This window comes from Platalea leucorodia (genome assembly GCF_965183815.1).
Source record: "Platalea leucorodia genome assembly, chromosome: 2".
NCBI lineage: Eukaryota > Metazoa > Chordata > Aves > Pelecaniformes > Threskiornithidae > Platalea > Platalea leucorodia.
In genome coordinates, this window is record NC_138824.1 from 101242656 (window position 1) to 101256332 (window position 13677).

Genomic DNA, 13677 nt, shown 5'->3' on the forward strand with positions numbered 1-13677 from the left:
CTGCTTGGCATAGCTGGCTAGTATTCCCACACCCACTTCGGTTAAAACGAGCTCAACTTTTAAAAAGCGATTTGTACAAACCATAACCTGAATCGGAACACGTGGGAGCAATAACATCCTTGTGCCGCCTGATGGAAGGCAGAGAAAACGCAGCCGGGGGCTGCCGCGCTGACGCTGTACGTTCATAGCAATCGCGGAGTCTGTCTACTAAGAGGTGTGATGCGGTCTGTTTCACTTCAGGTAGGCCAGGCCGTTACTCTGGAGGCGGGCATGTCACTTTTTACACAGCTGCCAGGTGCCTCCTGCAGCAGAGAATGCTAAATCTCAAGAGCAGTACATAGGATACCGTCACGCTCATGCACTCCAGCGAGATTCCCAATTCAGCTGTGTGCGGAACGTAAAGCCGTGCTCGCGCCACCCCGTGCCGCTCTGCTCGCCACCTCGCAACCCATCACTGATCTCAAACAGTAACGTCAGAGCGCAGGCAGGTCTTACTTGAGAAAACAACCTGTAAACGTAAAAAATGGGGGCAGGTAAACGAGTTACTGCAGCTTGAGGCACGATGAAAGCTTCCCGTGCCTACCAGTTGCTTCATACCAACGCCAGCTGACGGGTCCTACCCCGAGAATACAGCACGTACGCAGTTACACTGGGATGCTTTATGTTCCCAGTTGTCACTTCAACTACCCTGACACTGTCAGCCTAGCCGGACACTGGGCAAGACAACACCTAGATACAGGGGAAGTCCCTCTCTTATGATGGAAGAAGGCACCTTCGAATATGAAATACTTTGATCATGTCAAATACTCCATTTCTGGGGGAGTTCAAGGTAGTACAATCTGACTTTAATTCATTTTTACACTTCTCCCTAACTAACCTAGAAGCAAATTACTGAACTGTTCCCCTTTGATTAGTATCGGACACCAAGAGTGAAAATCCAGCGCTAATGGCATCGTGGGGAACACCAGGAGACCGGGCTTCTCAAGTGGCTGGTGGCTTAACCACACTTCCATTTCCAGTCACTTTTTGCGCGAGTAACAGTTAACGCCGCCGGTTTTGTCTGCCTCCGTCAGAGCCCCTGCTGCCGGGCCTTGCAGCAGCCACCCGCTGTCAGACAACTTCGAGCCCGGCGCCACAGCCCACCAGCGGCGGGGCTCAGGGCGACGGCGCTCTGGTGCGCCCCGCGCCCCGCAGCTTCCCCCGCCGTCGCACGGGCGGGCCCTTCCAAAAGCTGCTCGCGGCCTCCGCGCCACCGCCCCGGTTCTGAAACAGGCAGCACCTTGGGAGCGCGGGCTCGAGGAACGGGACTGCTACAGGGTGCGTTAGCACACGGAACAAGACACTGAACGCAACGGGAAAAAGGCAACTCTGTAGCTGCCTCTGCGGGAAAGCAATTTTAATCAAGCTGATGATAACCATTCTGGTAGGTGGGCTTCGGCCTATCTATTTCTGGGAAATACAATAATGACTATTAATTGCAGTTCCAGTTTGCATTTTCACACCTAGCATGTTACAGTTCTGGAGAGACACTACCACCAGTTGACAGCTTGCAGTCGTTTTTAAAAAAAAAAAAAAAAAAAAAATTGAATTGCAATTACATTCTTGTAGTTTGGAACTGTGCAATTTCAAAAATCTACCACTAAACTCTTTATCACGTGCTTTGCGCCGTTACCTGAGCTGTAGCTCCCCCTCGTACTGCAAACTGTTGGTTTGGAGCCATAGCTTTGCCTGCCATTTCAGCAGCGTGCTCCCGCTGCTTACAGCCCGGATTCAGGGCTGTTCTTGAAGCGCACTTGGCTGCAACGAACTTTCCCTGCCGAAGCTACAGCATTGCACTGCCCCGTCTGCTGCTCTGCCGCCTAAAGGTATCTTCAGTAAATACTACCGCTATTCCAGAGACTTGCAGAGCAGCACGGTTTGTTTAACCTGTCCAAATGGGGGAGTTTTCATCACAACTACACTTTGTCTGGGAGAGCTAGAGACTGGAGCAGTTGATCAAGACTTCGGTTTTTGCACTTTAAGAGGCCATTTTCAATTTCCCAACGCACAGGAACTTCACCTTCCTGCTCCTCCAGCCCGAACTATTTAAAAACTACTAATTAGAAGACCGCCAAGAAACCGTTCTGGTGGGAGCTGGCTACAAGTTCTCGGGCACCCGTTTCAAAACGCTCCTCCCTCGCGTGACAGGGAAGTCAGAAGCACTTTCAGCAAGGTTACTTCTAGGAAAACAGTTCTCCAGCAAAAGGAAATCCAACAGCCAAACAGATCACATCTTCCATCAGCAGGAGTCACACACTATTCACCTTTAGGACAGCTAAAGTGCTGCATAAATAACCAGGTTCCAAGAGAGTGTTTCCTAGTTGTTCTTTTTAATGTATCACTACTTATCTATTCCTGCATGCAAAGGACACTCAAACCAATTCAAATTTACAAATTTAACAGAAGCACATCGCTGCACTAGCTTTAGATTCATATATCATTCTAAACAACAAGGAATGAAACTAAAACAGAAACCTCAAAATCAGGAAGTGTCATAATTAGGGCATTACAGACCTTAATTGTTTTCTTTTTTTTGTAAGTCCTCCTTAAGACCCCAGGTTAAATCCACACACAGTACCACGTCTTTTAAGGCATGAAATCCAGAACTTGCCTAAATGGTTGTTTTTCAAATGGAGTCTTCAATGGGACTGAGCTCGTCTGCTCCTTGCTGCTGTGGGATAACATGGATCTTTACATTATACATGGGGAATAGAGAGCAAAAAAAGAACAAAACAACAAGTACAAGAGATCGTATGTTCCCAGATTTGGTACTGTACAGCTATGAAACCAGTGCTTACACGGACACCGCAGACTAAACAGAACGATCAACATCTCTGATGCTTTAGCTCTATCAAACCAGGTATTTAAACAAAAGTCTGATGAGGAGCTGCTCCCACATCCCCAGTTAATTACTTTAAGTCGTACATCAAAAAGCCAGACTTCAGCTAAGACAGATACGACACCCAGTTCTCCCAGCGTAGACCTTTTCATTGCTGTACCATCGTTATTTACTTTTGGTTTTTATACACACCTTCCAAGTAGTTCAGCAAACGAGGCAAGGAGATCTTCAAACATTTAGTCAGAGACTGAAGGCGAGAAGCCAAAGGGAAAAAAGTTTTTAATTAAAGACAACTACGTCCATGAAAATGAAGATTAACTCAGGCATTTCTAGAGCGCTTTGACAGACTAATAAGGGGCTTTATTTCTCGGAAGTGTGTGGTGGAGAACCAAATACCATTTCTCTGCTGTACACAACATGAGACGTTGAACCTCGTCCCCTTAGGGCAAAGACAGACACCTTGTTCCATGTAACAGTTGACAGAATACACACAAGTCACCCTACTTTGTGGAAGAAGAGGTACTAGTAATTCTTCACCTCCACGTTCCTACTCCCGCTGCGAAGGTCATTATTCACTTTAGGCCTGAGCGCAGCCTTACTGCGTACAAACTGTATCTTGTTGCTGCCCCAGGCGAAGCTCTGGTCAGTAGATGTAATACAAAGAGACCTCAAAAAGTCTTTTCTGAAATAAGCACCTGAACTACTGAGTCCATAAACCCTGGCAATCTGCTCGTAACTCAGACAAATCTGGCAAGAGGTGTACAATGCCCTTTCCAATTCAAAGTGCACGTAGCTAAAGTACTAATACTTCTTAAATTAAAAAAAAAAAAAAAAAAAAAAAAAAAAGAGGAAAAAGAGGAAAAAAAAGAAGAAAAAGCTTTCTACCTCCTCTCCCTTGTCGAACTGCCAAAACTCTGGATCAGGCTGTCTCCTTGAGGGCAGAGTACCATTACGGAAAATTGAAGCCCAAGGAGTTAATTTGGTAATAGTCCAAAGCAACCAAATGTGACTAGAACTGATTCTGCAACCCTAACAGCTGTTGATAAGCTTCATAAAGCGTACTTTTATACTGTGCGTTTCTTCAAAGAGTTCTTTTGGCATACATTTTAATTACTGTTTACTGACCAGTGATTAGGATTATGAACTTGTGCTGCTTTATTGACCAAGTTGGGTACAACAATTTAAGCATCATTCTATCCCCTCCCTCCCCCCCGAATCCAGTTGTAGATTTGTTAGAGTTTAAAATTCACATTAACCACAAATTCATACAATCAACATCAGGCAGTGTGTTAATTTGTTTGGAATAGACAACTCCATCGTCTCCCTTTCTCAGAACATGCAGGGAGAGTCACCTTTACATCGCAAGTCTCATCGGTTCCATTGCTGGACTTTCTGCCGTCCCTTTGAAAGCGAGTCTTTTGCCTAATCACGTATGTCCTAGAGTACGGGCTGTAGGGCCAGTCGCGCTGCACCACCGAGTTAAACCCCCAAACAAAACGCAACGAGAAGCCGCGGTGTTAACGCTGTACAACAGGGCTGCCACCGCGCACGTTCCCAGGGGGGTCACAGTACTGGCCCGGTATCTGTCCAGCAGTACACGCCAGCCTCGACTAGACTAGTAAGGTAAGCCGCACCACCTTTCACCAGCTGTCGGCAAAAGTGCAAGAGTAGCTTTACCGAGCCCGGGGAAAACTGCAGCATAGTACAAAACAGTATGAAAGTGTTAACATTCCGTATTGAAGAGAAATTGCATGAGTTTTAAAACAAGGGTTTAGATTACTGATGCCTCCAGAGTCTGTCGTCTGATTTAGTCATTTAAGAAATAATTACATCACTAATGTAAACAATATAAACATACCAAAAACTAAGTATGATTTAAATACATTTTGATGGTACAAAAGAAAAACCTGAAGGTGTCTGTACAGTTTTTACAACGTGGGAATTGCCAATGTATTTACAACATGAAAGGGCAAATACCATTTTTGTGCAGAGTAAAATTATCTGAAATAATGTCAATATAAAAAACAATATCTAGCGGTGTGAGGCACTCCTAAACATGGTGGTATTAACCATGCTTTCCTTTGGTACAAGTCCCATCGCTTGGAGAGCCGCAGTTGCTGCTGTGGCTTTAGCATGCTTCTTATTAAGGCTGGCAAAAGTAGGCCTGTATTCGTTTCCATTGACTCTCACCTGTTTGCCAAAGAGAGGGAGGAAAAAAGAAAGCGTTAGAAGGTGCCTCGTCACTTCTGTTTCGAGGCAGCGCTACAGCGCTCCTTTAAGCATGTTCTCCATGTAATTCCTCTTTTGGGGTAGAACAAAAATCCACGTCTGGTCTGTAAGCACAAGCATTTCCAAACAGTAACTGCTAACGCAAGATACTACGTGAAAAAGAAAGCCCGCATCGTGAGATAACCGAAGGACAAAAATAACTAGGTCTTGCTCACTACCTTTCCAACGGTAAGGCTTAACACCACACCTGCAAGTGAACAGCAAGAATATGATACCACATGGGTCCATAATTTTAGTACGGAGTGGAATAGTGTGCTTCTCGATGGATTTACAGATTAATGTGCTCGAGAGATCTGATTTGGCCTTTACAGAAACAGGACTTTGAAATGTTAGCATCGAGACACTGCTTAGCAGTCCTCAGCCACCCCAGAGGTGGCTTATATGTTTATATACAAATATAAACATAAATTTTTATCACCTTTAATAGAGAAATGAACAGCAAACAAGGAAACTCCAACGCACCTTAAAGATAAAATGTTTGCGATGATCAGGCCCACTATCATCCACCAACACAAATTCAGGTGGTGACCATCTTCTTTTGTTACAGATCTCCATCAACGCAGAAACTGGATGTTTACCTTAAAGAGAAAACGTATTTGAGATTTCAGTGCCGCTATCAAAGCAATCATTTTAAATGAGATTTTTTTAGACAAGTAAGAGTCTCACCTGAAAGATCCTTCATCACAACATAATGTCCAGATCTCTTTTGTGCCTTCTCTCCCACAGCAACAAGCCCTAAACAAAACACAATGAAGTTTACATTTATGATTCCCACCTGATTTCTGTATTCTCATCTGTTAAGCAGTAACATCCATCAGTGGAGACGAAACCTGGAAACACCATACAGCTGTCTTTTCAGAAGCCTTTCAAACCTCCCTTTCATCCAGCATTTTTTTCCCCCTCCACACCACACCTAACATTCTTCTCAACTGCTCTAGTAAGACTCTTAACAAGCCAGGTAGTAGAAAACTTTGAGTAGTCTTACGCAAGTCAGGAAACACCTGGTTTTCCGTGCCTTTGGAGAAACACTGAACAAGAGAGAAACTTAAAAACATTCTCTCGTTCAGTATTTGTTTTGTGCAACCCGAAAGTCATCCGCTACCTTAATAGTTTGCCTCTAACAGACTAAGCGTTTGAAGTATTTCCATTAAACAGTAAAAAGCGTACCCAGTATGTCATTTTATGATATGAGTAACATCGTGGTGTTCTTATAACATGTGCTCTCTTTATTTAACAGTATTCAAATATTCATCCTTTATGGGCAAGTTCACAGCCCAATTACCATGATTTCAATCGCATCTAAATATAAAGCAGCAGAAAAGCATGCAACTGGGCCCCAAGTCAAGACAGAGAGCACGAGTTCCAACGGAAGCCGTTGTGAAACGCAGAAGCTGAACTTTTTTTTTTTTTTTTTAAATCTTACAAGAGTAAGAAATAAACTGTAACAATTGCCAAAAATGTATCAAATGCCAGTACCCATGCCATGCTTATGAAGTGACTCAAGTTTCTTTCCATTCAATTTGCCATTACCTTCAATACACATAAACAAAATACCTGACCGGTTTTTTGAGAATTTCTCAGACTTCAATCCTTCAATATTACTTTGTTTCTTACCTCAATTTGTTTCTATTCCTGGCTTTGGTGAATATAGACAGGGAGATACTGCAATTGTTTCCAGTTTCTTCCTGTTCCTTCAGCTTTTTTTGGTTGGCGTTTTGTTTTCTTTTGCTTTAAAAGAAAATCCTTCCCTCCTTACCAGATTTTCATCCTAATATTCATGCAGCTCCTAAGTAGGGACTTTTCAAGCAGCATGAAACCCTCATAGACAACAATCATTGAAACAAAGTTTCTTTTTTTTTTCCTTACAGAATTTTATATCCAAAATAACCAAAGATTTCCACAAAAGAAAAAAACTCTTATGTCATTCTCTGCATTAATACTGTGTCTCCCTCACTCTAAGTCACTGCCATTTGTTTTCCGCATCTTGTCCCTGGTACCTCAAGAGGGATTTTCAAAAAAGCTGCAACGGACTCCGACAAGCTCCGCTGACGGACCAAGCTTCTTCGAATACAAACATCAATTTGCTGGCGGACAGCAAAGCTGAGGAAGGGTTTGGTTTCAATGCTGTCTGTGAGAGAACTACAGAACTCACTCAGAGAGTCTGGAAAAAACAGGGTCTAAGGGAAAGCTATGGCAAAAGCAGACCACCTTCTGGTTCGTGTCTTAGTGCAGCCTACTCAGTGACTCCTTAGCAAATTGCTTGTTCCTGTATCTAGAAATAGTACTTCATTCATTTGGGGGATAAGTTCTAAAAATGTGTTTAAAGACCCCATGAAAACAAAAACGGGTTGGTTACTTAGTAACAGGCAGACTCCTTTAAAAATTTTGGACTTTTCTTTAAACCTCTACACAGAACTTTAAAAAAATTGACATTTTATACATTTGAGCATCAAAGACGACTAATGTTTGAAGAAGCTTTTCAGCTACTCGTCATAAAGGTATGATCACTGTTCAGTTGCTTCTTTGTAATGCATGAAACATGCTGCTGCTTCATAATGCATGCTGTCTCCCCATATTATAGACCTGGCTCGCTCAACGCTTTAGAAAGTATTCTTTATCAACACAGAACACCTTTAGATTTTTTGTGGAAATTATCAGATATGATTGCATATATGATAATAATCAAGTATTTAAAAAACATGGAATTAAAGCAAAGCCCGACCATCACTAAGGTTATCAGTATTTTCAGATGAATCTACCACCCGCCAGAAGAGGCATCCTTTAACTCCATCTAACATTTCTAATTGTTATTGAAGACCGAGCGTTCTGAAGCAGAAAGAGCAAACGATCTGTTACAGAAAGCCCAGCACAAGGAGGACCTGATCCTGTCTCAGGCCTTAGGGCTTGATCCTTGAACCTTCGGTGTCATCTTCTGCAGGCATTAAGGAAATTTCTACCAGAAACCACATGAGCATCCTGGGGCACACTTCTAGAACTGGAAACTTGAGCTGTGACACAGCTGTGTATCACCAAAACGTTTTTAATGTTCAAAATGTTCACAGGTTGTGCAGCAATACTGCCTCTTTCCTATGATGTGACAAGAAACAAGCAACATAACGAACAGAGCTAACTCTTCCCTCCTCACCACAAAAATCCATCACTACGTTACGCAGGCTGCCTGAGAAAATAATACTGAAATTGACTGTTTTCAATTTCTTCCCCTTGACTGATTTAATCAAGCTAAATTGAAGGAACTCTTACCAGCAGTGAGAACTTTACAAAACAACATCTACAAAGATCACAGTAACTAAGCAGAAGTAGCAACATATTTTCCAAAGAATTTCTTGGCAATCACCTGTCACCAGGTATCTTCCCCCCCTCCCCTTTCTTTAAACAGAAAGGTTGCACACAAGAAAAACAGCTGGAAAGCAAGTTTGGTCATTGTTTGTATAAAACGAAGATGTCTATTATTGTGTTCTGTACTTAGAGGCTGTTGCACTTCTCTATTTATAAAACCGTATTATGCTGCTAGAAGCTCTTCAGAATTTAGAAAGCAATGGATATTTTCATAATGTAGGCTTGCTTTCTCATTTCCTACCTCTTTGCTCTTAATATTTAAATGTTTAAATTATATTTTCACTCCTAGCTTGGTCACCTGAGCAATACTGAACTATCTCTGTATTGAGAACTAGTGACTGACACCTAAAGATGCCTTCAAATCCAATAGCTTCTCTGCAAATAAACTTCAGAACATTTGCACTTATATGCTTTGTTTTCTTCGGAGCTCAATTATGAGCACTGACAAAAGCGAATACAAAACCATAATTCAAAGCATTTTCATGCTTTAATATTAGATGTGATCTATTTAATATATTAAAGGTTCCCATTTTTTAAAAAATACTTAGGAGAACAACAGTAAGAATTTGTCTTCCTGCAGTCAGTGTTAAATTGTTTATTTTGGTAACATGCATAATAGAACAATTAAATCATAAATCTTGACTGCTGAAATTCTGCATCTTGTATTTAAAATGGTTAGAACTTGTATAGGTATTTCAGATGGAAAATTTTCATAAACATTCACTCTGAGAACAGAACTCTTGCTGAATATGCTGGCGAGATGGCCAATCATATAAACCACGGTGCCAGCTTAAGCAGCAGCACGCTGCCTGTAAATGAACGGACAGTTCTTTTGAGTCAAATGAGACAAGCGCAACAGTTCTCCACCTGTGGCCGTGGACTATATAAAGAAGAGGAAGAAAGATTGCTAGAGCTATCTTTGGGAACAATCAGGGAAACATCATTGTAGTTGAGCAGAGGTGCCTCCAGCGGATCAAACTAGGAGATGGAACAGCAGGGAGATCGGATGGACAAAAAAGGAAACAGAATCCATTTGGAAGACCTAAAAACATCGGTATGACAGTCTATTCATGTCAGGACTTCAGCTGAAAGGCAGCAGTAACTCAGCTCTGTAGCTCTCACCTCTGTCCTTCACCCACTTTAAAAGTGATCAAACTGTTCAGTCTTCTATCCTGCCCCATTCCTGCTTCAGCCACTTTCTCTAGACCAACCCCACTGGCTCTTCCACAATTCACTTCCCTGTCCATGCCTTCTCCATACATCCAACTGAAGCACATCCACAATTTAAGAACCCCTGAGAAGCACTTTTTCAAATGGAAGGTGAAGGTTAGGGAAAGTTAAAGAATGTCTGGACGAGTTCACAGGCATAAGGACAAAGCCTATATACATAACCCAGGGCTGGAAAAACTAGTACCAAAGTCATCTACGTCATTCTGTTCATTTTTACAGAAAGCTGCACCCAGAAAAAGCTTACTACATCAAAGTTATTTTCCCTATCTCCAAAACAGACAGGAGAAGTTTATACTGCCATAAGACATTTAAGGAAGGGCTTACCTTTTCGATCTGTCTTAAAATCGACCATAATAGGCTCAACGCTGCCTTCTTTGTTTTTTCCAAGCCCTTCTCCTTCTCTCCAGCCCATTTTTCTCATCAGTTGAGCTCCCATTCCTCCAGTTACAGGGGCTGCTCTTAAGAACTGATCCTATCCAGAAAAAGAAAAGTAAAACAAGTCCTAAAGTTAGCACTGGGGTTTTAAAAAATAAGTGGGAGCTTCCAAAAAATGTTTCTAACAACCTTTCACAGACTCAATTCAAAAAAAAAAAAAAAAAACACCTTAGCTTTATATACATTAACATCTTGTATAAACCAGAATTCACGCAGACACACGAGACACAAATCAATATTTTCAAAAAAGAACAACTTAAGAAAATTCTAATGCAATCCAAAAGTGGCAAGTGACCCGTTTCAGACATATGTATTTAATAAAATGATAACCGTCCATTTTTAAACACGCTACTTTGGTTCCAATGCATCTCTTCTCATCTTGTGAAAGGAGGCAGTGTTAACTGTTTAACTGGCAACATGTGTGCCAAGTGTACCTAGTTATTGAACAAAATACAAGCACATTTAGTAATGACATTCACATAGTGTTTAGGCGTATTTTAAATATTAAAAAAAAAAAAAGTTTCCCCATTTTATTATACAGCAGTTGCACATTCAAGTTCTACTCTGAAAATCCACATGAAACATACAGGTTTTTCTTTTCTTTTTTTTTTTTAAAGGAAAAAAAGGCGCTTAGCCACACAGTTTAGCAGCAGTAGTCTTCACATTCTTTCAAATCATCATTAACATAATAGTTGTGAAAAGTGAAAGCTTATAAACAGAAATTTTAAAAATCTGTTTTGATGTAAAGAACTTTAAAAACTCCTTAAATGTTTACGTACCTAGGCCTCGATGGCCGCAGTGTTGTGAATAGTAGGGCTGGCATTGACCGTGGCAAGAAGGCAGCTACAAGGATTTGACCCTGAAACAAGTTTCCATATAGAGGGGTGAAAGTTCACAGGTTATTCTGTGAACTATCATCTCTCTTCTGCCCCCCCCGCTGACCCAAGTAAGTAAGTCAATCATTTCCATCACAGCAAAAAATTGCTTGCCTTAAAATATACAAGTTTACACACTGGCACTGATAAGTCCATCAGTTATTTCGCATAGTAGGTTAGATGATACAATGCCTAGTATTTTTGTGAAAATTTTACTTACTATCAAAGCAAATTAATAGAACAAGTTTTTTGTTGTTGTTTGGGTTTTTTTTTTTTTCCCTCATTTGTTTTGAGTTGTGCTTGCAAAAGTAAGCATTTCCCAGATTTGGACAAAGGACTGATAGGTCCTTGGTTTCGATTTGTACATAAACAAAGCCAGAAGTCTTACTTTTGCAGAGACTAAGGATGATGTATTTTTAAGGGGATTTCAAATTGGCAACTGATACACACTAATGATGCAATGATGCATATGTGTGTAATCCCCACTATACATGGTGTTAAAAAATTTAAAAAAAAAAAAAATTGCTGAAGATTGTGGCAGGACTTTTCCAAATATTTACCTATTAAACAGTAAATACCTATCAATCATGCAACCGGATGCTGCATTCAATAACAAAGTGCTCTGATGGAAGAATAGAGAGGCTAAGTGCACCTCTCCGGTTCAACTTTTTTCTGACTGGTGCAGACCATGCAGTGTGTGTGTGTACACAGAGACAATTAGTTTCTTCGATACGAACTGCCTCAATCTATACACCTAGAATGGCTTTTACTTACTTCCATTTTCATCCTCCCCTCTCTTTTCCAGGAACCTCTCATAAGAAAAGGGCAACCATGCCGAGAATGATACAAACCCCAGTCAATGTCACCCTGGGTTCCGATTCCTCTTTTGTACCTGCTTTGCAATGATAGAATTTTCAATATAAACATCTGTTTCATTATCACCAGCGTGTATTCAGTTCACAAATGACAGAGTGCAATTTCCTGATGAGGTCATTTTAATGTTACACAGCTTTCTCATCACACCTGTAAATGTACTAATTTGGGGGTTAGGAGTGGTGTAGAAAGAACAGAATCAAAACGCTGCTATTCGTAGTTAAAAATCAAAGCCCCGAGTTCCTATGTAGGAATTATCAGAGCCTGAACAAATTCCAAATACTGGAAATAAAGAGAGTTCTAAACTCCGAAGTGCAGTTTACTAAAAACACCTCTTCTAATGTGTGAATTCAGAATCCTATAGGGTACCTTTAGCGGGAATTTTTTACACTATGCTGACTCTTAAACATGTACAACAGAACCAAGACAACAAGGAATTAGAAATTAAAGTTTTGTTTCATTACAGAATAGCTGTACTTGCGCATCACACTAAAAAGCTAAATGAAGTAATTCTGGTACCAACATGAAAGGAGCCAGGAGAAGCCTACTTTGATCCAGTTTACTGAAGAAGCAAAGAAGGCCTGCAGCAGGGGAAAAAGTTCTTCTTTCAGTTTTGTTTCCGTTTAGGGTTTTTTTTTAAATTATAAACTGAAAATAAATCTCTAATGTCACCTGTACAATTATATTTTCTTTAACTATTTTTTTATAATTCAATGACAGACAACTTCACTCAGCCCATGATTTAATAGAGTATGGGTAAAAACTAGTGCTGTGTTTGTAATTGCATTTGAAAACGTAAAAATAGTGGAAACGTTAACAAGAGCAAGGAAGCAAGACATAAATTTCTTTTTGGTTTTAAAAATCATAAAAGGCCGAGTCTCACAAAACTATTTAGCAGCTATGTACCCTTGCAGATCTGGCCCGTAAGGAGGATATCAAATTGAGGAGTATGTAATACAATAAATCCCCAAGTTTCTAAGTATTTGGTTACTGTTGTCAGAATTAACGAATTGTTTACAAAATAATTGTTCTCTTTCATTCACTAATCTCAATTGGAGTAAGTCTGCATGAAAATTTAATATCATTTTTCTCATCTTTTGATGTCCCAATTCCATGAAAGGTCAGCCAAATAAAGCACACTTCCATTCTGCCAGCAGATGGAGACAACTAATAAGCCACATTCTTGTGTCAACACTTTAAAAAGAAGGCTACATAGTAAAACCTGATCACTTAAGAGGGTTTTTTAGTAATTTTAATTAAAACTATTCCTCTTTTAAAGCTACGTTAGGGCAACAGATTTTGGGGGACATGAATGCCTGAATTAGCATTTAAGGGCTTAAACAAGCAAACACAAAAAATCACACCTGAAAAATTATTTTATAGCTTTTTTGCTGAAACACAATACAAATTGGACAGTCATTGTTGTTTAACTGCAACAGCTGTCTTTGGAAAAAAGACAGCACACAGCATTGAACTGAACAATCTATAAAACAGCACCTGCAACATCCAAAATATTAAAGCCATCATTATTTGAGAGATCTTAAAAAATACATCATCAATTTCTGCTGTCAGAAAAGAAAATACCCATTCCTTCTCACAATGCTGACATGGCACTAAAACATAAGTTCTGTCAGAAGGGAGGTTTATTTCTTTTGAGCAATAATTTATTAAGCAAAAGACAACAAAACCTTAAAGGCACTAGGTGGACAGTTTCAGCTATAGCACAATGGGCTGTCTTAA

The 13677-nt window shown here is 40.5% G+C and overlaps 1 protein-coding gene across 5 annotated transcripts in view; it reads right to left on the bottom strand.

Annotated features, from left to right (window-relative positions):
- Positions 1-4094: 4094 nt before the first annotated feature.
- The window catches only part of SON (SON DNA and RNA binding protein), a 39791-nt gene continuing 30208 nt past the window's right edge, over positions 4095-13677 (bottom strand). For 2 of the 5 annotated variants that reach the window (XM_082303843.1, XM_082303844.1), the window contains exons 9-12: positions 10079-10226; positions 5834-5902; positions 5630-5745; positions 4095-5068 (exon numbers count right to left, since the gene is read on the bottom strand). In XM_082303843.1, the coding sequence (XP_082159969.1) occupies positions 4910-5068; positions 5630-5745; positions 5834-5902; positions 10079-10226 (492 nt within the window). In that variant the 3' untranslated portion in view covers positions 4095-4909. The other 3 variants (XM_082303845.1, XR_014227395.1, XM_082303846.1) reach the window with 3 other exon arrangements.